This window comes from Vanellus vanellus, assembly GCF_965231255.1.
Source record: "Vanellus vanellus genome assembly, chromosome: 13".
Classification (NCBI taxonomy): domain Eukaryota; kingdom Metazoa; phylum Chordata; class Aves; order Charadriiformes; family Charadriidae; genus Vanellus; species Vanellus vanellus.
Window position 1 is genome coordinate 18,494,043 of NC_138918.1, and position 27,171 is coordinate 18,521,213.

The 27,171-nt window shown below is 42.2% G+C and overlaps 1 protein-coding gene across 3 annotated transcripts in view; it reads left to right on the forward strand.

Moving 5' to 3' along the window:
- KCNIP1 (potassium voltage-gated channel interacting protein 1) overlaps window positions 1–27,171 on the forward strand; it is a gene marked incomplete at both ends in the record, with an annotated part of 450,645 nt that overhangs the window by 141,315 nt on the left and 282,159 nt on the right. For 2 of the 3 annotated variants that reach the window (XM_082489966.1, XM_082489967.1), the window contains one exon: window positions 23,257–23,317. The exons of the other annotated variant lie outside the window; for it this stretch is intronic. In XM_082489966.1, the coding sequence (XP_082346092.1) occupies window positions 23,257–23,317 (61 nt within the window). Of the gene's footprint in view, window positions 1–23,256; window positions 23,318–27,171 lie in introns of those variants that run through there. 3 annotated transcript variants of the gene reach the window in all.

A 27,171-nucleotide genomic window follows, 5' to 3' on the forward strand; every position in this document is an offset into this window, starting at 1 on the left:
AGAGGGAGGAAAAAGGTTGGAGGTAGAAATGCTGTCACTGGATGTCTCACTGCAGATCAAATGCTCTATTTCTGTGTGTTATGGCCGTGAAAAAGCCATGGTAATTCTGGCAGCTGTATCTGAAAATACCTCTTTCTGAGCAAGGCGTTAACTCTTTAAACAGTGGCTTGGCCTGTCCCAGCACCAGTGCAAGGAGCACACCAAGGGCAGGTACTTGTTTTCTTCCTCTCTCTTTGGCATCTTTGTCAAGTTTTGCATCTGTTAAAGGGCGATGATACCCACTTGGTTACAAATTGTGGGGGTTTGGCTTTGGTCTTTAATGCAAAGCTGCGTGCAAAGTTTGTGACTCCCAGTCTGTCAAAAAGCAACACTGTTTGAATAGTTTACTGCAGTGTGCTATCAGTTATTGATGTTTCCTTCATTAGGAAACTATTTTTGAATAAATACTTTTCTTTCCTGCAGCTCTACAGAAAAGATCATCCCTCCCCGCTGCAACTAAAGGAAAACACAGATTTAATTACTGTTAAGTTCTCTGTGTGGCTGTAGGATCTCTATAACATGGAGCTTAGGCTGCAGAATTGCAGTAGATATTCTTCCATAATCCATGCCTCCTGTTACCTGTATGTAATAAGTTACGCTCAGAATGGCCCTGTTTTTTTTTTTCCCTGAAAACTCTAAACTGTATTTTTCTTATTTCCAATCCTTCCTCCCCCCCCATCCTCAAGACAATAAACTTTCTTCTGATTGACCTGGAATCAATGTCAGAGCAAGTGTTATTGCTCACTATCAGTAATCAGTGCATAATAACTATGCTTATTAAAACATTGATTGATTTTATTAATATGAAGACCAACAGCATTGCAGATACATAACGCTGCCACAGTAGGACCTAAGAGGAATTTACATATGCTGCTGGTGACCATCAAAATTATAGTTTCTTGTTTCTAAGGTTACTTTTTCCATTGGTTTATAGGCTGTGTTCACTGACTTGCTCACAAATTTACTCTGATCTGATATTTAGAAGCATAAGTGGCAAAGAGCTGATAAAGCATACCACTAACGTGGGACTAGAATCATGCTGTGATAAAATACTTTAAATACGTTACTTTGAAAATAGAGGCTTCTGATTTAAAAAAAAAAAAAAAGTGAAAAGGGGGAAATAATCTGGATTTTTTTAAATGTGCATAAGAAGCAAGTTAAAAAAGATCTCTTTTAAAAAAGAACATGCTAATAGTGAAATTACCAATTATGAAACTTTCTATGTGCAAACACAGATGTAACTGCTTAAAAATCACTCTTGGTTTTGTCATTTATTCTTCCTTAGTCATTCAGGACATAAAGTCAGCTGAGAACTTGTTTTATTCTTAGTGACTTCAGATATTGCAAGGCAGTGCTCATGTTCTGCAAGCTAACACAAAAATTGGGGAAAAAAAATGAAACCTATGCTGTTACAACAGTTGGATGATAAAATCCAATGTGATTTTGATCTCCCTCTGCTTTCTTCATATACTACACCTGGAGATTGGTTTTTGTTTTCTGAAGCTTGAGTGGTGCAATGACTAGTTGTGTTTTCCTTTCTTTTTAAGAACAGAAGAAGCATAACAAGCGTTTTATTTCTGGCTTCATCGAGGTACTTCTTTACTAGAAACATTCCTACATAGCTTGAAAACAATAATGATCCCAAGGCCCATGCAGTCACCTTTCAATCTTCATTATGAAAGAGGAGCTAGTGATGTACGTAATGCAAATGTAATACATAAGTGTTGCTAGCTGGTTGCAAATTTGTATCTTGGTCAGCATCAGGTATGGCAGGAAGTTTCTGTATGAGCTTAAAATTTTTTCAGCACAAACACCTTATGAGGAATTCATGGAAATACATAAATATATGTTTGAAGTTGGGCATATCCCATTTCTTGTGCTCTATGGTGTACTTAAGGGAAGATAACAAAAACTCCATCTGCTTATAGCAGTAAGTAACCTGTAAGAATACAAACTTAATCAAATCTGGAGCTGGTGGTATGTGCCAGTAGCAGCTGAGTTGTTTTTCTGATGGCAGTGGAGGTAGTATTTGCAGTTTCCTTCACTGACTGCTGGTGATTAAACTTCTAATCAGCCACAATGTTCCTGGAAGATTTTAATTACATTTGCTCTTTCTAGGCTGTTTTAATATCAAGTGAACTTTTAAAAAGCCACAATCATCTTCCACAGAACTAAAAATGAATTGAAATTCTGCCATGCAATTTTGAGCTGACATTTTTGTAATTACAGAGAAGAAGCTACATAAAAATAACGTTCACGCTGAACGCCAGAGCCCAAGGCTGCTCCAGTGCAGTGCCCTCAGATTAGACCTCTGGAGCCGGGTAGTATGCTGCAGAGCCTTGCTGCAGAAATACCCACAGCTGGAAAGGAGGGGTGGACTTGGGGGGAGAAGGGATGAAGGACAGAAATGTCTTCAGCAGAGCTGTGGCTGACGTTCGCAGCTGGGCTGCGGGCATGCCGTAGTTGCGCTGCGTCTGCTACTGCTGTGTTTCTAAAGCACGTTAAAAAGTGCTGGTCAACTCACATAAAAATAACTGTCTTAAGAATGCGGAAACTTCAGCAGAGAATCCACATGCACAATAAATGGTGTGAATAGTGAGTTTTCCTGTGGAATTTTCACGCTGACTTATTGTATCAAATCCAAATGCTGAAGTTGATGGCATTGTGATTCTGGTTCTCAATTATTTTGATTTATATTGAAAGGTATTTTGAGATAAATATTCCTGACTCTGTAATATCCTATTCCTCATCACTGTTTCTGGAGGAGAATACAAACTGTATGAGCACAGCACTTCTGCACCTTGAACCAGCACTGACTAAAGTTCAGAAGTAAAAGAAAGTAACCATGCCAGGATATTTATTAATAGGATGTTAGTAGTGGCATATTGAAGTAACTTGGGTGAACTTTTTCTTAATGCTAGCAAAATTCACAAATTGTGTTTATTTGCAAATATGACTAACTTTGAAAAATGTCCTAGCATTAGCTGTACAAAAGTGGTATGTTTTACTGAAGAATTCTGCTGTTCTGAGAAGACTGAGATGCAGTAATGTCAGTGAGGAGAAACACAGCATGTTTCTAAGAGTCCTTGTCTAAGACTGAGGGGTGATTTGGTTTCTGTTAATATCTCGCCCACAAATGTATGTCCTACACTCAAGCCAGTTGTACTGTCCAAAGTCTCTAATGTAAACACATGACAAGATTTGGATTGCCCACCTTTTCTGGCTACCAGAAATGTCAGAATTGAAGAATTTCCAGGTTTTTTTGCTTAGGCTCCGAGAAGTGATTAGTTAGTTGTAGGAGGGCGTTAGTTGTACCTTGCTGGCTTTGCAGTTTGCTTCTGTCTTGTTTTGCAAGCCTTGAAGACCGTCTGTTAGTAATTCAGTTATTCGGGGAGAAGAAATTTGCTGTAGGTCTGATTGTTTATTTGAGGGATAATTCAGTGTTGGGTGGATGGATATGAAGCCCTCCTTGTTTTGGAGGTTGATAACATGCCAAAGTTTCACTGCACCAATGTTAGGCTTAGTTAATCCTCAGCTTCTGCAAGTCTGAAATATTTGTTACTGTTTTATATGAGTTTAGGTCTTCACATTTGCTTTTAAGGAGTTTTCAACTGGATTTTAGAACTAAGCCTCTTGGTGAATGTTGGTTTCATAAGTCAGTTGAAGCAGGTCCAGGTTGCTGCCTAATCACACCTGAGAAGATATCAGTGGGATCCAACAAGCCCAGGGCAGCTGCCCGATGCGGTCTTAGTGTGCATCTTTGTGTTGCATCCTTATGCCAGCAGCATAAGGGTTTCTGTCCGCATTTGCCACATGCAGTGGCCGCCTCCTGTCTTCCTTGCATATCTCTTCTGTCATGCAACGCATTTGCTATGCATGAAAGGCCCTCAAGTGACGGATCTCGGGACTGTCTTTATCCCATTATCCTCTGAAGATGCAGAACATATGTTAAAGGTAAACTGGTGTCCAAAGTCCTAAGTCACCTTAAGAGGAGTATTTACAAAATACTCCCACAGAACTAAACCTAAAGTAGAGCATGATCCACAAGGCACAGAAAGCCAAGGGCCTACAGGCTGAGTGCTTTTGATGGGCACCTTCATTGTATTGATCAAGGCTGCTCCATTCCCCTCACCTGCACTTCTGATACAGGTGGTTTCCCAAGAAGCTGTCCTGAACTATCAAGCTTTTTAGCTTATTAAATAGTAATGGATGTGTAAAAGATTCTTACCTGGCTAAAAGCTGATGCCATAAAGACAAAAGGATAGAAAAGACAACCTGTGTAAGCTAGCTAAGTAATTACCTGGGGTTTTTGGGGGTAAGATGAAGTGGGTTTTACTTTGTGACAGATTATCAGAGAGATAAATGTGGGTTTGGTTTCTGTAAGCATGGCAGGCTTTGTTGTTGTCATGTGTGCACTGAAGAAAGCAATGTTGTATCTGTTATTTACTTGTTCATGATTTCAGCTCGGTCTGGATAAGTGATATAAGTAGCAACCCAGCATAGGTCTAATATATTGAAAGTCAAGTTGGAGAAAAAGCAAGTGGCAAATTTAAAACCACGTAACCAAAGTTAACAGCCCTTGTGCAGTAGTAGTCTTGCCCTATTGGATGTGTTGATCCCAGCATTCCTGGACCTGGAATGGTCTTTAACTCATAACTTTAACTCAACAAGTCCAGATATTTTGCAGTTAAATCAGCAGTAACCTCTAATACTGTAGAAAAGACAGGTTATGTTGGTCTGTTTTACTGATTTGTTCAATAGCTCATTAGTTACGGAATAAATGCAGGCTATATCCCTTAACCAGGGTGTAGGAAAGTGATATTAATGGCAAAAAAAATGAAAGGGAAGTATTAATTGCAGGGAATAATTGTCATACATCTGAAGTTGCACGTTATCTACCTCAAAGTAGTGATGAAACCATGATACAACATCTAGTTAAAGTTTTTCCACCTCCCGAGGGAAACAATTAGAAAATATTGCAAGCAAAATAGCTTTTTGAATTCTTTGGAGTCTCCATCATTAAACAGAAAGTGAGAGTGAATATTTGATTACATATGCAGTCAGGAGGGAAAATATGGTCTGTTACAGTATTACTGATGGTCAAGACTGTATTCGCTGGAAAGTGAAATGCCTTTGCCGGATGATCCTTGGTTAAGGATCTGGTGTGCCTGGAGGCAGTGGTTCTTAAGAATTCAGTCTCTTGGCAGCCAAGATAAAACAGCATTTGCCACACAAGGAGCCTATATACACTGAGGAGAGTGAATTAGGGCATGTCAAAGACCTTTATTTACATGTTCCAAACAACAGTGGTTTACATTCATCCTGTTTTCCTGTGATTTCCTACATGATCACATAGGGGCTGTTTGCCCTGATCCAGTTTTTCTGGCTGCCTGTGTGCGGGCTTGCTAGTCAGGCGGTGTGCCGTGGGTCAAACTCAGTCCGAATGAGAGCTCCCTCCCCTCTTGCTGCAAGTCAGCGTTTCCACCTTCTCTGCAGGGAAAGGCAAACATATCCCCTTAGCATGTCCCCTAACCTTCTCAGTGGTATTTTCAAGGCCAGAACATCATCTCCCTGGGAAAAGAAGCCCTGCACATCTACTCACAAGGAAGAGTTTTATTCATTTCCTTGCCTGAAGCCCATTCACGTAAATTGTCCTGTGGGCTATGTTTTTGTTGCTGACTTAACCTGAGCCATCCCTGCTTGTATTAATTACTGCAGAATTAATTTAGCTTGTGCAAAAGCTGCAACACCACCAACTAATGTTTGAATCATGCAGTGTGAATATATTAACAGCTGGCGAGTTGTGTTAATTTGAGTTCCAGTTTGTAATCCCTGGCAGGCTAATAAAACTCACTCCAAGGCAACACCACATGGAAATTCAAGGGAGGTTGGAATTGAAGTTGAAGGAGTGGTAACTGCGTTTTACACAACTTCATGCTCAAGAGCAATCCCAAGGTGAGGCATGCAGAAGCCCGGGTGCTCAAGGCTGCGCAGCAGAAGGGGCTGTCAGAGCAGTGCTCGAGTTGTGGCTGCTGTGGGGGCAGGGGGAAGTTGGTTGTGTTGGAAAAAACAATTCCCTGTTTTACGGAGTCACAGAATCACAAAACGGTCAGGCTTGAAAGGGACCTCTGGAGATCATCTATTCCAGCCCCTCTGCCAGAGCAGGGTCACCTACCGCAGTTGCACAGGACAGCGTCCAGGCAGGTTTTGAATGTCTCCAGAGTGGGAGACTCCACCACCTCTCTGGGCAGCCTGTGCCAGTGCTCTGCAATGTTTTAAGAGAAAAAAAAAAAACCAAACCAAAAACACAACCTGGTTTGGAATTTGCAAAGAGTCTTAAATCTCTTCAGCCCTTTATCGCTAAGATAAAACTTCTACTCCCATTACTTAGTGCTGTTTAAGTTATTGCATCATGACAGTCTCTTTTAGCACTTCCTCCAAATAGTCACTTCCTCAAACCAGTTTGATCCAGATACCCACGTCTCACTTGTTTATTAAAGACACTAATTCAAAAAGAATAGTATTATGTGGCATTTTCTTAACAAATAGTAGGCCTAAAATTAAGTTACCGTATCGTTTGTGTCTGTATTGATACTTGAAAAACAGGCTTATTTATTTTTATGCCATTAGTTTTGTAGTTTGTCTGTTTTCAAGAGGTACTTGTCAGTAAATCCCTATACTCTTGGCTTCAGAAGCACCAGCCAAGAGCTTTTGTGAAAGTACTAGATGCATGGAATTGTAATAACCATGAATAGGATAATGTCATTCAATACAGCATATATCCATTTCTACTCAAAATGGAACTGTACCTTTGAGCTGGGTAACGACACATTTAAAAGAATTGCTCACTGATCTCTTATTTTTTGAGCCATCAAGAAAATTCAACCTCCCAAAACAGCTTCAGAAAGCTTTGGTGAGATGTAATTACAAAAGAAGGATCAGAAGATCAAAGAACACCACCGAGCACAATGTCGGAAAAGAATGCAAAGCAAAGCTGAAGGGAGAAAAGAAGATTGCACAAAAAGTTGAAGAACTTGAAATTTTTCAGGCACAGAAGGAACATGAGGTCACTGAAAAATTCAGCGGGGTTTCAAGAAGCAATTTATTGACAAAAGCAGCAGACATTTCTCAGAGGGATTTGATGAATTCTCAACCTCAGTGCTCACCTGGCAAGTTGGAGGTCAGCTGCCAGAAATATAGAAACCTGCCACGAGGAGGGGAGGAAATGCTTGAGGAAATCACGCTCACCCAGGATCAGCCAAAATGTAATGAGCCTGTGATGCCTCCCAGTGTTCCAGGAAGCCAACTTTCGTGAAGTGATGCTTAATCAACTTCAAGTGGGCAAAGGGTCAAATAATTTCAAAAGAGAAAGATTTTTAATCCTCCTCTCCTGTTTTTTCTTTCATTCTCTGTGTGCGCTCACTCTGCCCACCCCAGTTCAATATTTAAGGTGCTGTTACCATTTCTGGGCGAGTCTGATTGTGAGAGACTAAAGGCAAAGCCCAGATTTAACAAGCCTGTTGGGTATTTTCTTTATCTTGCTCATCCTCCCACGTGATGCCCTTCAGCTCAGCCCCATGCTCCTTCTTTCAGCTGCCTTTGGTACATGCTGAATTCCAGTTTTATTGCTGTCTGACCTTGGACACAGAGTGCAACTGAGGCATAGCAAACACCTGGAATACGGACCTGAGGTAGCGTTAGACCTCATCCTCTAGATTGAGCGCAAGATAAAGACTGAGTGTCAGTTATTTGGATGCTTATTAGTAAAGGAGGAAATATTTAGTATTGGTACGTGTGAACTACGGAGGCATTTATTCATGAGTAGAATTTATCTAAAATTGTTTCACATTTGCTGCTTGTAATGGATTTTTCGCTTATGGAGTTTGCTTTCTAGAGCTGGACCACTTCCTTTCCCAGCTTCTGAGCTGTGGTCAGCGTCTTGTAGGGACAGGGCATGTAAGCTCTTTGTGGAAAACAGCTTTTCTTGGCAATAATTAGTCTCTACCCTTGCTCCCTGTGAATTTCTGTTACTTCATCCAATGGAGAGGTTTTCTGCTCATCACCAAAGCAGTGAGCTCTTTTTCAGGTTTATCTATGACACAGCACATATTATATATGACATCCCTTTTTAAATGTTATTAATGTTGGATTGGTTGTACTGATGGAACAATTTCAAATGCATGTGCTGCTGCTGATCTCTTGCTTCTGTCTGGACCAGTCATTTTCACATGTGAATACTTATGTTATGCTAATCCATGCCGTGTTAATATATTTAGTATCAATTAGCATAAGCAAGGTTGCTGAATGCCATAATTTAAATGCTAGGCACAGCTATTTTGCATGTGGCAGTAAGGTATGAAAAATAGTTTTAACAAATATTTGTAATCAAGAAACAACGGAGAAATGGCTTTTGAATGGCTGTATAACAACCGGAACACAAGTCTCAACATTTTAGATTTACGGGGCATCAGTTCTCTAACCAGCATGGATTTGCAGCCAGAAAGGTTTGCATATTTGCCAACATGAAAAGAAATGAAATTGAGGAATGCTTTTCATTAGTAATTTTTAGTACATTTTTTGCTGCTGCTGCAAAATATATCATGTTGTAGCTTTATAACATCTATCCCATTGAGCTCATATGCAAAGCAGAGATGAGTGGAAAAGCCCCTTTGGACTTGGCTCTTATTTCAAATGGAGAACTTCAGCAACAGTTCAGGCTTAGCTCCGACACGTGCACTTCTTCTGTAGCAGCTTAGTGCTGAAAGAACCGTTCTTGGGATCTATACAGCATTTGGATCCCGGGATAGTTAGGTTAAACTTTTAATTCAATTTAAAGTTTCAGACAGTTCCTTCAGGTGTTTTGGACTAGGAACTAGGTCCATGTACATATGTTATGCAGCACTGTGCATATGTAAACATGTAAGCAGACCTGTATATTCCCTATCTGTTAGAGTGCCTGTGCAAGACCTCTGTTTACTAGGGTAAGCCTGCAGCTGTGTGTATATGTTTGGGTTTCTTTTTTTTATATCCAGTTTCTAGAACAATGGCTATACATGTGTTTAGGTATATCTTAAGCATTTGGCAAAGCATAATCTGAATTTCAATTTGGAATCTCATTTGGAATCTCCGTCTTTATCTTCATGTAAATGGCACCTAGGAAAAAACTAACTACGAGACTTAAATAGTTTTGTTACGCACAAATGTATATTCTGTGGTATTTAGAGTGAATGTTGAAGGTTCATGCCAAAAAATATGGAATACACTCAGCCTTTGTGTAACACTTGCTCAAATTTCAGCAGCTTATAAAATTTTCGTTATGACTTCCACCAAAATTTATTCTGGTAGAATTGGGGCAATCCTGGTGCAACATGGATCTCTTTTTTTCTTTGTCTCTTTTTCTTTTTTTGCTTCCCTTCCCACATCATTGGAAGAAATTCCTAGTTATTAAAGGACGCTGTTTGGTTTAGATTGCCAGCCCCATATTAGAAGGCAAGGAAAGGTCAGTGCATCCCGGTAGGTGTTTTATTGTAAGTGGTTAGGTGAGTCTCGGATTTATGTTCCAGGAGTGCTCTGATATTCACAGCAGGAACAAAGAATGACTTTATTTGAGTATTTTTTTTTTTTTATTGCTGTATCTTACAGCAATGAAGGTGGTGCCTCCACTAAGATCAAAAGCATTGAACCTTTTTTCCCATTTTTTTCTGGTGCTGAATTTGGAATTTTTCACATCTTTCTATGTAGAAGAGCAGGGAAGAGCAGGAAAATATTAGACTTTTTCATCTAGACATGTTAAAGAGAGAAGGTACTATGTATTTCAGTTTTTAAAATGGTACTGTAGTCTGAATGTCATTAGGAAAATGATAACCTCATGTATAATACTTTTCTATGTTGGTCCAGTTAGGGTTTGTAGCTTTAACTTAAAGCTGGTGTCTGCCTGTCTCTCTCTGCCTCCATTCATACACAAACTTACTTGCAGTTTGTATTAACTGGTGTGCTGGGGGGGCAGCTCACTCCATGAGATTCTGTAAACTGGGGCATGGGTAAAGGCACAGACAGAGAAGCAGAACCAGGGACCTCCTGCCCTCAGGGCCCTGCAGAGCCCATGGCCCGGGCCAGGCATGCAGCAGCCACTGCTGTGAACCAACCTGTGTCTTTTAGATTCCCAATGTCTGCTTTATGCCAGGGCTTTTTTCCACTAGATTAATGAAATCTTGATGACAATCTTCATAGCTCACAAAAGAGGATTGCTGAATATTTGTTGCCTATAAGTTTGCTATTAATTTTTTTGGTGTCATTCCTTTGGCAAGAATTAAACTTAAACCAAGGGATAAGTCTTCTGCAGAAGCTAGTGGAGGGGACCTGGAAAGAAAACAAAAGACTAACTGGAATTTACTGATCAGCACTTGATGAGAAGTTATTCATCAGCTTCATAAGAAAATTGCCAATGCTGTAGTTGTCTAGCTATTTAATGTACCCTCTGTGTTATGGCAAAGGTTGGTATAGCTTTTCTTCCATGGAGAGGTGTTCCCAGTTACACCCTCCTACTCTGCAGAGATACAAAAATTCCTATCCTGTATGGATTAGCAGCAGGGTTTTACTGAGGAGGAGATCTATGGGAATGGTCATCACTTGCCCATTGTCCAGTGTAGGAATAAAACACTGGCTCACTTGCAAGAATATTAAACAGCTCAGACAACAACTGGCTAATTGTGTATTTGCTCTGGTAGATATTTGCATTGCCCAAAGAAGATTAGTGCCCGCTCTTGGTGTACCTGCAGTCTGTGTATGTTGAAACGAATCTTCCGTGACAAATAACAGAGTTTTATAAACTACTTACACTACTACGGTAGTCATACCATACTTATCTAGTATGGGTCAACATCTTAGGCTACTGGAAGGTGTACTCTGGGTGCTGATAGGGGGAGGAAAAAAGGCAAAAATAACAGTACCATTTTCTGCATGTGTGAAAAGCACCCAAATGGACAAGACAGTAATTATGTTTGCTTTGGAAATTTTATTCTGCAAATAGAAATTTCTTCTTTTGTCCATATGTGTGTATATATATATATCTGTTGTGTGGCTATGCATGAGGTGTGGAAACATAGGACTTCTTTGTATGTGTGAAATCAGCGTAGCTTCCTGAACTGGCACAGTGCACCGATCCTTTTCTCCAGCTGAGAGTTTGGCCCTGGTAGCCCAGCAGGGACACCACTTCCCTGTCAGCCCTTCTGTGGCTGAGAGAAATCATACCCTGCCAGCGTGGCTGGTTCAATTCACACTGTAAAGGCAATGAGTTCCAAAAAGTGTTGATACTCAGTTCTGAAGATACCCTTGACTGAGTTAATTAAAAATAATATTGGTATTCTGACCTGAATATCTGCATTTGACTTTTGGGTCCATTTGCTTTAGTTGGGGTTGTTGCACACACCAGTGTGCTGCCAGCAATGGAAATAGCGCCGCAGGTTGTGTCGGAGCTGTCTCCATCCTACTGGTGGTACATCTTGAAATTGAATGTTTTTAATTAGTTAATAACTCCAGAAAGTATCTGGATTGGTGTATTGGACAGAATTTGAAAATAATTATCACCGATGATGTGATTTGGGAAGCACTTTAACATCGAGATGAAAGTTATTACATAATTGTAATAATAATAATTCAGTACACCAGCTAGCACTATAGGAATGGCATATATCCCTTTTATTGGAAGCATTCTTCATCTGCTGTGACCTTAATGTGAATTTTCTCACATAAATGAAGTTAAGATGGAGTTATAAATGGAAATACTCCCTGGTGCTGCCAAGAGAAATACATTACAGGGACACTGCAGTTATTCCCCAAAACAGGTAATTCTTTTCAAAATGCAGAGAACTGTAAATTTTTTAAAGATTTTTTGAGTGTCTTAGAGTTGTGTTTTTCACATCTTAACTTCGTAGTTCTATGTACTCCTGCAATGTTATAATGCAACTGAATCTAGATGAAAACTAGCTGCTTAAGAAACAGATTTTCCAAACCTTTTTTTCCAAACAGGCTGCCATTTTCCTTTGGTCAAAGGTAGAAAGGATTTGGTTCCCATTATGATTTCAGGATTTAATCAATTCTGAAAATGCTTAGTGAAAGTGTACAATGTCAGTGATTTTAACTACTTGGGAGCTACCTGATTTATTTTTTTTCTGTAAACTCCACTGTAGAAGACACCCTGTTTTGTCCTGTAGGTCCTGTGGTACGGAGGTTTCAGTTTAATGATCCACTATTATGCTACTTTCTTAGTCAGTCCCAATCCCTCTTAATTTACCTTTACTTGTAAATTTTCCTTTTACTTGTGTATGTAAACTGGGGTGTGATCTTTCTGTTGCAATTTAATCTCTGTGTTCATTTGGTGAATGACTTCAGTATATTAACTGCTGGCAGTAATCATTGCACATGTCGCAGACCTTGAGGTTTCCATAGGGACGATGTGATTCCCCATGATTGCTTGCATAGATACTGGTAAACCACTGCCCTGCTCGCATCTGACATTTGTTCCTAAGCTCGCTTTTGTCTGGGATTGCTGTAGCTGTAGCAGGGTTTCAGGTATAATCTGGCTTTAGTTGGGTATTCAAGGCAGGTGCTACATCTTAACTTCAAAACCTGTTTATGTACAGACCGCAGCAAAGAGTCTGCTCCATCTTGCACAAAAATAGTGTCGTTCAATACACATTAACAACGAATCAAAATATTTCCAGGCAATATGCTAGGCTGATGCTAATGTATTGAGGGGCACCTTTGTATTAAAACCAAACTCTTAATTTACTGCAGGCAGGTTGTACAGACCGAGCATCAGAAGATGTGTATTTGCAGGATGGAGAATGCAGAGAGACACAAACCTGGCTGTTTGGTGCTCAGACTATCATGAGTTTGGGATGTGTTGGTGCTTACCTTATCTTAATGAAACTTCCTAAGCTAATCTCCATTTTAATGCATTGTTTTATCCAGCTTCAAACAGCAAAAGTTTTGGTAGAATGATCTTATCAGGTTTTTCTCCAGCAGGAAAGGTTACAGCATAGAACATAAACATAAAATTATGAGTCTTCATTAAGACATCTGTGCTTATTTTGAAAGTTATGAAACGATGTAATGAATATTGTATGTCATTTCACTGGAAGTGCGATCCCATTAATAACTAGAAAACTGAAAATTCTGACTTTTCCAGAACATCATCTAGCGGGACTTGACCAGGCAAACGTCCATGGCTGTCGTGCATTCCTGACACGTTCAGAATGAAACAGCACAAATGTACAAACCGAATATAATTTTATTTAGCATATTTTTTCACCTGATGTGATTTCACTTGACATGAGCTGAACTTACCTAGGGGTATCTAATGGCTGCTCTTGTTCTCTTTTACGAGACTCTTTGAGAAGCAAAATGTGAAAGAAAAATAGCTGGTAAACTACCCACGTTAGTTACCCAGTGCTATGTGCATCTGTTCAATGACCTGAATTATATACGTGGTTAGTTTAGCACATTTCTTTGAAGTGCACAAAAGCAAAAGGAGAGGAGAGATCCAAGATCATCTGAATGTCTGTTCCACCCTCTTCTCTCTAAAGCAAACTCACTGACTATTGAATTGTTTCGAGTCAATTTATCAGTCATCCATGGAAATACCGAATAATTAAAAATTGCTTTTTCATTCTCAATAAGGCTTCTTTGACCATTATCACAAGACAGGAGTGAAGCTGGTTGTTAACCCGGATTGACATTTATTGTTCACATTCTTTATATAGTTTTGACATATTCTCTTTAATGCCTCTGGGAACAAAACACCATTGAATTCCTGTCTGTCGCTCAGCTTGCTTAGTTTGTAAGTTCAAACAGTGCCAAGCTGACGCTGGGTGTGTGAGCGAAGGAGCATGTACGTGCCACACTCCGGCACTGCCTGTCCCAGCTGTTGGGAGAGATGTCTTTGTCATCACGCACATGACCAGGACATGTTTCCCTGGGATCGCTCACTGTGCTTGATTGCAATCTATGTCACACTGAGCCTGTTAATCTAGCTGTACACTTCCTCTATAACGTTCATAGAGGCTGCGGATGGGATAGAAATGTTCGTGTATTAAGATAAAAAGGTGGTTTACTGAGCTTTGGGTTTGTGCATGTACCTGGTGTTGGTTGCCTGGTGTTCCCTGTGGTGTTTTTATGCAGCCAAGTGCTTATTTTATGAATATTGCCATCACTGCTGCCAGTGCCATCACAGGGAGCTGACTAAATGCCTACTCGGCAGCTGGATTACTGTATTCCCTTATGCAGGCCAGTCTGGATCAGGCTTTGTGGGACATGGTGTGATGCAGCTCCAGCATCTCTGCCCTGGTCTCTCTTCCTACAAAGGGAAAAGAGGTTTCGGATCTTCCGTTACCACTGGCTGCCAAAATTCCCTTCAAAAGCCTCATTCTGTATGCACGGGATGCCTTAACACGTTATATTCACATCCATATGCTACTTTTCAAAGGACATTAAGTCTTTTTGTTGCAGTTGCCACAGTGCAGTGGTGGTGTCCTGCTTCTCAGCCTTCTCTGTGGTCTGATGGTTCTCGCTAATATTCCTCAGGGTTTCCTGCTTCAAACCATCTTGAAGTTTCTTATGTATGGATTTTATAAATTTGAAAGGAAAGACTTACTTGGCACAATGTTCAAACAGATTTCATGGGGTAATAGATGGTTTTCATTACTGAAGTGTGAGCTTTTTCATCCTCAGGCATTACTGTAATGACATCCTAAGAACAAAAGGTTGCAGTTCTTGATTCCTCCACGTGCAGCCTCCTCCCGGCTGTGTCAGATGCTCTTCCTCTGAGCACTCTGGCTCCACAGCCTGGTTTCAGGACTGACCCCCATCCCTCTTCCCCTCCCAGATGGATGCTGTTATGAAATTCTTCCAGTTTTACTCTTTCCCTATCACTAAACCCCACCTTTTACTGACAGCTTCCTTGCTGAAGCCTTGTGTTTTGGGAATTAGCACAGCCACTTCCTATTTCTGCTTCCTGGCCTCTGCTAGGCTCTGTCCCTTCACCAGGTGGGTTCACGTCACTATTGTTAGCCACCCTCCATTTTATTTTGGCACACCAGTGCCGTCAGTTTTTTCTGGTCATCTCCTGGCTCTCTTGCCTTCTGCCTAACTGCAGTTTCTTGTTGTCACCTTTACAAGGTTCAGCACAGTGTCTTGCTGCCCATCTGTCAGCATTCGCTCCCTCCCGCTGGCAACGGTGTGCCAGGACGACCCCGCTTGGCGCTCCTGCAGCATCCTTCGTCTCCTGCTGTCGGGCATTTCTCCATGCCACCCTCTGGGCGAGTTCTTTGACTAGGTTTTGTCTCTCGCACATTCTTTCAAGTTTGTATCTGGAAACAGTATCCCCCTGTTTACAGAAGAAATACTCCAACCAAAGATATAAACCAGTATCTACCTCATGTTTTGTTGAAGTTGTCACTAGAAATGTGAAGTATTCTGTTCCTCAGCTCTCAGCTATCTATTTTTGCCCTAAGGATGTCACACTCAAACATGAGGTCTGCTCTGTGGAGTTCTGCCCAGTTTTATTACTATAACATAGAAGAACCAGCAGAGAATAATGTAGTTTTATTTTCAGCTCTCGCTATGCTGCCTCATATAGGCAGAACAATACCTCGGTCTTTTTTCTTTTTATTTCCTTTAAGTACACAAACGTGTATGTCCATGTGTACCTATGTGCAGCTGCAGTGGTGATCTGTTTTGGTATTTGCAGGAATAAAGGCCGGAGCAGGGACATCTGATCTCAATTTCAGGAGACCGGTGCTTGATTGCTTGCTCTGAACAATAGGATGCAAAATGCCAGCTCTGTTCTCCGCTCTCCATCTGGGGATGTTAAAGAGGAGGAGCACCCCTTATTGCTCATACCTCGACACCTGGATTTTTGTTCCCTTTTTTTGTGGCATTAAGTTACCATTGCATTTATTTTGTTTGTTTTTGCATAGCTGTATTTGCTTTAGGCTGGAAAGCAAGTGGCTTATTCAGTGCCTTATTTACATTAAAATCTAGATGTTCCCAAAGCTTTAAGCCTCATCTATTCCATCTGATTTCTCAGCATTATTATTCACTGGCTTTCGTGTCATGAAAAATATATTTCCATCAAAATGGAAGGGAGGACTTCTAGCTTCTGAGATCTGGCAAAGCTTAGCTAGCAAGAGAATTTGCTTTGGGCCTGTAGAGGTGCAGTAATGAATCTTTTAATAGCTCCTGTTCTGCTACCTTGTTCTTACTGAGAGAAAAAAAATTCTTTGAAAACATCCCTGTTTATTATAATGGCTCGTGAGTGAAGAAAAAGAGGATGAAATTAGGGTCTTGTGTGTTGTTGCTTTTTTTGGAAGAAACATTTCCAAAAAATAGGTGCTGAAAAAAAACCCAAACCCTATGTGATGAATTCTGACTTTGTGGAAATTTAGAGTAGGAAGACCGATATGTCCTTACATCAATAAAAAGGTAAATGATGGCTCGCAAAGATCCCCCCAAAATTTTTACAAGTATAGACCAGAAAAAACTGCCTCATCGTGGTCTCTCCATGATCAAACTGGTTTCCAGTGGCAGAGCAGATTTCCCATGCTGCTTCAATTTGACCCTGTAGGTCTGTGCAATGGCTATGTGTGTTTGTTCAGTGGGTGGACTTTTCTCAGCTGTCTGTCTTCCTGCTTTGCACTGGGACAATTTCAATAAGTTAATAATACATATTTGTAGTAAAGAAACACACCTTAAATGTATTGCTTAATGTAATTGAAACCTTAGTAGTCTAATCAAATAATTATCTTTATTTTTAATAATAGCAGAGAAATAAAGAAAAGAAAAATGGTGACTACTGCTGGAGGAGAAATGGTGCGCTCGCCTTTCTCCTGCTCCTGAGTCCTGCGGGTTTGGTCTAGGGGGGCTACACTATGGAGGCTTGTCAGCATCCCAAGCTCTATGCATGTGGTTGTGACAACAATGATGATTTCTTCCTGTTCTCTTCAGTGTCCAGCAGCAGCTATTTTTATTCATTTCCTACCATGCTTTTGCCCCTTGGTCTTCCTTAGTTGGTCTGCGACTGTGTGGAGTGCTGCTGCCTGGAACCTCAGATGACCTGAAGGATGATTCCTTCAGTGATGCCAAGGAACGTCTGGAGTGCACCGGCATGGTGGGGTAGATGAGCTCTTTGTAACTCCTCACCCCCAAGCAAGCACTGACTCCAACAATCGGGTAGGTCATGGCTTAGAAAGGCTCCTGCCAGGTCTCCTGCAGAGCCTTGGGCTTAGGGTCAGCCAAAGCACTTGGCAGAGGATGTTCTGGCACAGATAGCTAAGGACAGCAACTGGTTAAAAATTTGCTAAGCAACAGAAGCTCTCATTTCATTTTCTTAGCAAAGGAACATTTTCCTTCTTGCTTTTGGTTATTATTTTTTTTTCCCCTGGATAGCCAAGTCTCAGTGTCTTATGAACTGTTTTAAAAATCAGAGAGAGCTGGAAGAGAGGGCGAGAGCTTGTGGGCAGCTCTCATGGTGCACAGGCAGCTTCTGCAGGGGGCTACTATATCAGTGCCTGTGTAATCGATGCAAAATTCATGTCTCCTGCTCCCCCCTGCTGCCATCCCTCGTGGAGGAATCCATGTCCAGAGTATCGCAGGAGCAACGTGTTTGTGCTGCTGGGGGGACCCAGCTTGTTGCCATGGCTGGAGGCAGTTTTGTGCCAGAGCACTAAGCAGTAATTGGGCTGGTGTCTGTGGGTCCCAATTACGAACATCTGACCAGGCTACCATTGACTGTGCACAGCTGAAAGCAGGAGTCCTGGCACTTCCCCGTCAGTGCTCACGTGGCATCATCTCGGCTCCCAGTCTGCTGCTTGTACACTCTCAGTTGCTTGTTGGAAGGACTTGTTTTACATTCGGCCTCAAGAAAAACGGTAGATGCTCAGGTGAACAGAAAGTGAAGCACTCCTTGTTGGGTAAATGTAAACTGCTTGCCTGAAACAAGTGCTAGTTACTGGAATATGAAAAATTAAATTCCTTGAGTCTTAAACACATACAAAGAAACTCTGGCCTGGCCAGTGCTGCCTAGGTCTCATTCCTAAAATGCCCAGAAGGGAAAAGGAATCAGTCACTTCCAGCTTTATTTAGGCTTTTTAAAGCAGAACCCACCTGGAACCACTCAAAGCTGATAGATACGGAGTAAATGACAAGGTCTTGCTATAAACAGGCAGTTTTTCAGGTTTTATTTGTGTTCCTATTGTGCAGATGCTCGTAGCTGTACTTTGGGAGATGAAACAAATACATCAGAATGAATTTCACCAATGCCCTAAGTTTTAAAATCTGGGTATATCTAAGGCATCCCCTTGCTAGTCCTACAGGTGGACACTGCCAGCTTTGCCTTGTAGGAGAGGGTGGCTGATAGACCTGAGATTACATCCCTAGGTACTGTGCTTATGGTGGATGTTTTCTCCTGGCAATGGTCCACATTTCTGCATGATGAAAAAAACAACATCCCCCTCTACTTTCCTGTATATACACACAAAAATACTAGAAATGTGTAGCTCAGGATAGATATAATACAAGTGTAGTCTGGCTCCGTTTTGCACCAGTTGTTGTCTTTAGTGGGAAGAGGACCTGATCCTGCATCAGGGAGCAGAGCTGTACCAATCCCTGTGACCTTGCTCCCAGGACATTTCCATCCTGTACTGATACTAGTTAGCTGGTGATATGACTCCCAAATTGAAGATGCTGTATTTGCATTTATTAAAATAGTGAACTACTTATGCTGACCAAACCTTCTGGCTACATCCAACAAATAAGCACCTACATCACTGCCAGTGTCTGCCTATTTTGCTCTAATGTTTCAAAGTCTCACTGATGTTTATTAAAAGCAATCGGCCAGAGTTAAGAGGTGGAAAGGAATCAAGAAGAGGGTTAATGAATAGTATTAGGTCATGGTTTTGTTAGTCAGTAGACAGAATTTATTATGATATGGTATATACTAGTGATAAAAGGATAGAATGGGGTTTAATCGCTGACAGACAATAATGATGGATTAATGGTGACCTGCGGGGACACGTCTGCCCTGCCGATCTAGCTTGGGAGATCAGCACCCAGCATTGAGTACTTGGCTTCTTACGTACACAGGCTCCTGTTAGGGCAGAGGCAAAGCCCGATAGACACTTTTAGTGTGTTGCTGTACCTGTGTGAGCATAGCATACGCCTGCCTGTCGCCTGTGTGAAGCACTCTGCCCTTTCCCGTGGGGGCTCTCCCCTCCTTAGCAATGGCTGCTGGGATGGTCACACAAGTCACCTGTTGGGTGAACTTTTTGTGGGAAAGTGGGTGGGTTAAGGCATGGCACAGACATCATGAAACAGTGTATACCTTCAGTCGTGCAAGCAAATGCTTGAGAACTGTGTGTATATCGTGCTGTGAGAGAGCCCCGTGCTGTGCAGCTGGGGTTTCTCCCTGCACTGGGAAGTGAGCAGCGGCTGGGCTCTGGAGCACTGCAAATCAACGCTGGGGGCTACAGTCAGGTTTGGCACAATGCGGTATCTCCTTTCCCCGAGGTACTCTGGGTCCTCTGATAGCAGGTCTTGCCCAGGATGCTGGCTTAGGTACCCACACATCTAGAACTGTGCATTTCACCATCCCAGTCAGAACTCAGTCTTCATCTTATCTCTAATGGAAATACTCTGAAAAGTATGCAGCTCTTCAGATCGAGGGTGACCATCAGCACTGGTTACACCTTAGGTACTATCTCTAACATTGATAAAATTTGGATGGTCATCTTTGGGGAAAGAGAATTCTGGCCTGTTGTGGCAAATACCCTAATTCATTAGTGTTTGTGATGCTTCTGTTCCTCTGAGGTCTTGATTTTTGGCTGTGAGAGAAAGTGTCTGCTTTTGAACTGGTGATCTGGTATTCTGTGCTCGTCTGCCTAGGCATAGACATGGTCCCTCCTTTGTCTCCATTTTTGTATGTTTGAGTCATACAAACATAAAACGCATGTAACCCATTTAGCCCCATGATTTCATAGGGACCTGTCAATATTGGTTTCCAGCCAAGACAAATCTTTTTTCTTCCAAGTTTCAAAGAAAACTGAATATTCATATTTGCCCTCCGCCTTCATATGCCATGCTGTTTCAAGTAAGCAACAGTGCAGCATCAGGGGTGCAATTTTATCTTCCTAAATTACTTTATTTCTAGGGTATCTCACCATATGGGCAGCCTAATCTGTCACTCCCAGGCCAAGCTCTTTCTCGGTGGCTGGGATCCAGCTGATGTCAGGAGGAATCCTGAAGCCAGCTACTTTCTAGGTGCTCTTTGCTGAAAGGAGGTTGTAGCAAGGTGGGTGTCAGTCTCTTTTCCCAAGCAACAAGTGATAGGATGAGACGAAATGGCCTCAAGTTGCACCAGGGGAAGTTTAGATTGGGTATTAGGAAAAATTTCTTCACTGAAAGGGTTATCAAACATTGGAACAGGCTGCCCAGGGAAGTGGTGGTGTGACCATCGCTGGAGATATTTAAAAGATGTATAGACGTACTTAGGACATAATTTAGTGGTGGTTTTCAGTGTTAGGTTTACGGTTGGAATTGATGATGTTAAAGGTCTTTCCAACCTAAATGATTCTATGATAATTTGTGTAGGTATTTGCAGCCATTTACTTTGGAGCTGTCAAATGTATAACGCTTTTTCCCAGTGCATGAGTCAACTGATGTGTGGTTCTGCGAGTGGACAATGTGACAGGAGCTGAGACTCATTGATTTCTGCTAGTGACAACTTTGCCTAGATCAAGGAGGTTTCCATTTTTGACGTCTTGGAGATATCATGCCTGGGAGCAGAGGACAAGGGAGCGCAGTGTGCCAATGGCAGCTGTTGCTTTTGGTGGTAGGATCCTTTTAACTGTCTTGATACCAATAGAGGAGTCCAGAGATGGCACTGCGACCTCCTGCTGTGGGGAGGCAGGACCACTGCAGCCCTTACCCACTGGTAAAGGCCTGATCCAGGGGTGACTGCTTGGTTGCAGAAGCACAGCTCCTGCCCCAAGATCGGTGGAGGCTCTGTCATGGCACCCATGTTCAGTAAGGGCAGTGATGTATCACTGAGGTGGCAAAGGGGGTGCAAACCCAGCCTGCTGGACAGGAGCCCTACCATCTCTCTTTGCTCCCTGCTTGCATGAGAAATGACATATCCAGGTATGTGGTCACCTGCTGGTTTCTCATCTGGGTAACCGTGGCATGAAGCAGCCACCGTGATGTGAGAGCACATCTGTCGTGGCCTCTGGTCACCCTCTAGCCTTTGTTGCGTGCACAAATATCAAGAGCAGTGATTTTCCACATGTGCTCTGTAGCCTAATAGTTTAATGTGTAAACACAAATAAAATATTCATAATATAAATATTTAAATGAAAAAGAGCTTAAGAATCTCATACAGCTTCTCAGTGCCTTGCAGAGATCACTTTAGCCTGAGGGACCCTCATCTGGATCTGGGTGGCTGGAGAAGCCTGTTAGCCCATGGGCTGCAGGACCACAGCCATGGGCCATCCTGGGGGAGGAATATGGAGGGGGCAGAGGTGTTGCACAAACCAGGACAGGCTCCCCCATGGAGTCAACTGTAGCACTCTGTGCCCCGAGTACCGGGCACTTTACACCTGCCTGAAAAATGATAAGTTTCGGTTCAGGATTTTGGCATCTAAACAGGACCTTACCTCAGACATTGCTCAGAAAAAGTTTATTTGTTGTATTTTGAGTTGTAAAACCAGAAAAAAAAAGGGGGGGGGGGGGGAGAGGGGGAGCATTTTGTGTAACGCCTTTTGCGACTAGCAACTAATTGAAAGCTTTTAGCTGGTATACGCAAGGGATACAAAAACACCTGTGCATGCAAAGACAGCATTGCTGGCAGCATGTGAGCAGAAGGTGACACAGGGCTTTACCTCCAGGGACACCAATGCTGTGCAGCTTCTGATCATGGGGGCTGTGGGAACTGTGTTTGATGAAATCTTTACTGCAAAGTTAGAGGAAAGCTGGGGAAACCTGTTGAGACACGGTGCTTTGGTCTCTGGTGTAGGAATGAATTTCTTCAGACAAATACAGTATTTGCACAGATGCTGCCTTAATCTCAGTTACCGTGTGCAAATAGCAAATTAATTCTGGTTCTGATGGCTGCCTTGGTATATTTAACTCTTTCTGTACCTGAGCACTTGCTATTTCACCTTCTGAGAAAGCATAACAAGAGGCGTATCTGATTTTATTTAAGTATGAAAGAACTGGAAAAAATGACATGAATTGTCATTTTCATGACAATTCATGGCCTCCTTCGAGCCACTTGACATTTGCAGAATTTTGTTTCAACAGCTTGTTGTTTTAATGTCCTTTAAAAAGGATGTACGCGGACATACTTTGCAGAAAAATAAGTTATTAACAACTGTCTTGCACGTGCTTCTGGCGCGTGAGAAAGGATGCACAGGAAAAGGGCTGTAGTGAAATTTTCAGTTTTCCCCCGTTGCACTTACTTGTTTTCCCCTGACTTTTCTGCTTGAGAAGAGTGTTAGAGATTGAGGCTTCCTACCTTTCTGTCAGACTCTTAATTAGCAGGAGCATGCAGTCCGCACAGCTGGGGCTTTGATGCCTTGCTCACTATCGTTTCCCACTCAGAAGATTTCCATTCATTCCGAATTGGTACCCAGCCCAAAGCCCTGGCTTCCCCCGAGACCCTCAGCATGTCTACAGGACTCCAGTTTAGTATTCGCTGGAAGAGATGCACTGATGCTCCCTCACAAGACCTACAGGCTGCTGGTTGGAGCCATAAGGGAACGGGGGGAAGAATTAGCCTGTGTGTTTATGTGGCTCTGCTCCAGTAAATATTTTGATGCATCTACTGCCAGCTCTGGTCTGAGGGAATCTACCTAGCATTTAAATTTTGATGGGGAGCTGTTTTGAATAATAACAGTGCAGCCGGCTGTGAGTCAGTGCATGTGTGTTGACTTAAAAAAAAAAAAACCTCAAAGCTTAACGCTTGCTGAACGCTGAGCTGCAGTGCTTTGCTTTTTCCCTCCTCCTTTCTTCTTTTCTTTCTTCTCTTGACTTCCTCTGTTTTGTTTTATTCTTGAGGGCATTTGACATAGATTTTGTTCACTGGTGGGGGGTGGGGTGGGGTGAGAAGAATAAAAAAAACCCAGCCAAAATAAATCCTCCTCAAAAACTCACGAGTAGCTTTTTGCAATGGGTGCTGTAATGGGTACGTTCTCTTCTCTACAAACGAAACAAAGAAGACCATCAAAAGGTAAGACCTCCTGTTTTGCTTTTCCTGTCCATTCTGTATATTTACTAGGAAAGAAATTTGTATTTGGGAGGAGAAAATGAACATGTGCCACTTGCAAGTAACCCAGCAGTGTTTATGTGAGGTGTAATTTGCAGAGGAGAGTGGGATGCACGGTGGTGGAGGAAACGTGTGGGCATGAGGAAATTGCTGTGGAGGGGCTTGGGGGTGAAAAGCATCTGAAATTCTGTAATCCTTCGTACAGGCGTGTATGAGGATGAGAAACTCACTGGCTCCGTATGCAGAGCACTTGCAGAAGAGACCTGTTTATTTCCAAATCCCATGCTTTATAAACCCTTTGAGGGGGGAAGAAAATGTAGATACACGGCAAATTCTTCCCAATACCTTGTGATTTCTCTCTCAGAAAGTATTGTTAGACTCAGTGTTGCATATTCATTAATCCAACACCAAGTGTGCTGTGCTAATGATGTGTGTTTTATATAGATTATCAAGAGGGGGGGAAAAAAGGGATGTTTTCATAAAGGAGAGAAGCTCATGAGAAATGAGAAAGTAAGCAGCAATCCTAGGGATTTTAATCCTTAAATCCATAAATATTGGCTGTGAGATGCTGATTTTTCAGGGTGTCTGGTTTGTGTAGTGTTTGCTTGAGCTTTGCTGAATTTCCTGCAGGGTTAATTCAAAAATTCCAGGGTGCTGCTAAGCAGAAAGTTGAAAGCACTGTCAGGGGCACGTCCGTACCATACAGAATGACTGTTGTTTAGGAATCAGAAAGAAAGACTGTAACTTTGGCAAGTCTTTCTGTTATTTGGAAATATTCTGTGCCAGAACCTCTGCATTTAACTGTCTCTCAGTATTTCTAGGGTAGGTCTCTATTTCCACTGGATCTGTTGCTCAGTTCATGTATATACTTTTGAATTGCAAGTTGGTATGGATTTTCTAGCAAATTAAATTAAAAATTTTCTTAGGAAATACCAATCATCAAGTAATCACTCTAAAGAGAAACGGGGAAGGGCTGTGCAGTGGATTTGGTTGTGATAAGTTTGTGAGCAAGTGTAAAATTCTGTGTTTCTGATTTCAGACAGATAAGGTAGGGTAAAATTTTACACTAGTGTGTGTACATGGTTTACAGTTCACCTTTCTGTGTTATTAAAATGTAACCATAACTGTACAATCATCTGGGATGTATATATTACTTATAATGCAAGCATAATTGTATAATTATCTAAGCACTGAGTCACACCTGAAGCTGTGAGAGTCGTGTTTAGGCACTGTGAAGTACACGAGACCTGAACATGGTGCACTGGGCATGGTGGCCGCTGTGAAACCAAGCGGTGTCTCATCTACCTGCCAGAAACCTGGGAGCTGAACCTGATTTCCACTAAATGTAGATAATTTGGGGCTGAATGTATCTGTTCTCTACTACTATGTTGATTTGCAATTGGCTCAACTCTCTAGTGGATGGAAGAAATTGCTTTCTGTTGAAGTTCATGAGCAGTAAAATTCCAGCATGTGGTCACGCATTTGAACATTTACAGTGGGATTCAATCTTGCAGATGCCTGCTGGCAGTGGTTGTTCAGCTATATTTATAAAAACTTGTGTTGCCCGAGTTATCTCCTCTTGGCTCTGATGTGTTATGCATGTGGTGTTGCTGGTTAGTAGGGCACCCAGTTGGAGAGAGCAAGTTGGAAGAAAAAACTTTGATTTTCCTGGCTATTTTCAAATCCAGTACAGAATTTCACACCTTTAGGTTACTATTTACCTGGCAGGAAAGAGCATTACAGAATAACACTGCTGATTTCGGCTGACTTCAGCCAGTGGCAGATGTTCCTCTGGACTCATGCCCAGAGGATCCCCAGATCTCCCAACAGGAGTGGCAGAGGCATGATTGCTGCATGTGCCTCTGGGCTGCCTAGTGTGTTTTACACTGACTGTGAGCACTTCACGTTCTCTACAATGAAACACTAATGTGCTGGGTTTGAATACAGTCTGAAATTTTTCCTTCTCTGTGAGCTAAATAGTTAGTTGCAGTCAATCACCGCTACGTGACTGATTCCTTAGTGTTGCCCGCTTGTTCCCTTAGCATGTCTTCCAGCCCTCGACCATCCTGGTGGCCTTTGCTGGACCATGCTCCAGTGTATGCACATCTGTCTTGAACTGGGGACCCCAAAACTGGCTATGGCACTCTGGATATGCTCGCACAAGTGCTGACCAGAAGGGAAAGATCACTTGTCCCAGTGCTGGCTGCGCGGTTGTTGATGCAGCTTGCTGTGGGGGTTGACTTCTCTGCCACAGGGCACCTTGCTAATGATGCCTGGGTGTAACTGCTCCATTTGATATTGCTGTGTCTAACTTTTATTGAGTCAAGTGTATATTATCTATTTCATTATTAGATTATCATCTACTGTTATTTAATATTTATTGTATTTATCTGTGTGTTTATTTGAATATTTCAGGGTTTATGTAGGAGTGAAATATTGCTGCTGAAATAAGGGCTTGAAGAAATAGTTATAACAGGGCTAGATCCACATCTCTGCAAATACACTGTCATCTTGGTAAATGCGTGCTCTTCCAAGTAGCTCGAAGATGATTTGTACAGCCTTTTCTAGCTAAACAGCTCACACGTGTATCTGAAGTTATGTATCTTTGGTGTAATAAACTAAAGGCAAAACCCATGCATATATATTGTTTAAAGAAAAGGTAAAAGAAAGGAGTTTCCAGAGGTGGGTTAACAGCAGTAAGCACGTGGTGGATCCTGGCAGAGTGGGCTCAAGTGGCCCGTGCTTGCACGCTTCCAGCTTCAGTGCAGGACAAGGCTCCGCTTGTGCTGCTCCCCCTCGCACCCCGCTTTGGCTGTGGCCGCAGCACTGGCAGTGGGACTGGTGGCTGGTTCGGTATTCCAGCTGTGAGCAGCAATGTTGGAGGAGATATTGTAGCACTGTTCATGAGTGAAAGATTTAATTCCTTGTTTTAATGGGCAGCCTTAATCAATAAAGGCAGGAGTAGCACAGAAATTGCCTTAAAGTTGAGAGCAGTGGTCCTTCAAGTGCAAGACCTTTTCTCTGGGAGTGGACAGTGTTGTGGGTTTGTAGAGGAGGAGATAATTCGTTTTGTTTGAATGTGAAAACTTAATCCCAGTATAATTGGGCGTTTTGTCTAGGCAGGTTATGAGCCAGGCGCCCAGTCCTTTGGGATAAAGATTTCTACTTCTTAGATTTGCAATCCTATCAGTAAAGCTGCAGAAGCTTTCCCTGCTCACTGGAGTGTCCCTGGATAATCTATGAGATTTGTGCCGTTTGCATTGGTTGTGGCTCGGGGCAGTTCCACAGATTATTTGTACATTTCATTAGAAATTGTAGAAATTGTTTCCTCTGATCTCCTCAATTGATGGCACTTTAACTTCATTCACTGTTGGGATTTTCTTGTCTGCCTTTTCCAGCATTCTGAGGTAGCCTTGTAAAAGATAATACCTCTTTTTACCATGTTTGCTTTGCTTGTATCTCAGAGCAGCGAAGCTGGGCAGCATTCCTGGGGTCCTGGTGGAGCCTGACTGAGGTCCTGGGGGACAAACTGACTGTGAGCCACCAATGTGTCCCTGCAGCAAAGGCAGCCAGCAGCCTCCTGGGCTGTGTTGGGCAGAGCATCTCCAGCAGGTCAAGGGAGGTGGTGTTTCTCCTCTGCCCAGCACTGGTGAGGCATCCGTGGTGCCATGTCAGGTGCTGGGCTCCTCAGTACAGGACAGATGGGACTTACTGGACTGAGTCCACTGAGGGGCCATGAGGAATATTAAACAATTGGAGCATTTGACATACAGGGAGGGGCTGAGAGAGCTGGGACTGTCCAGCCTGTAGCTGAGAAG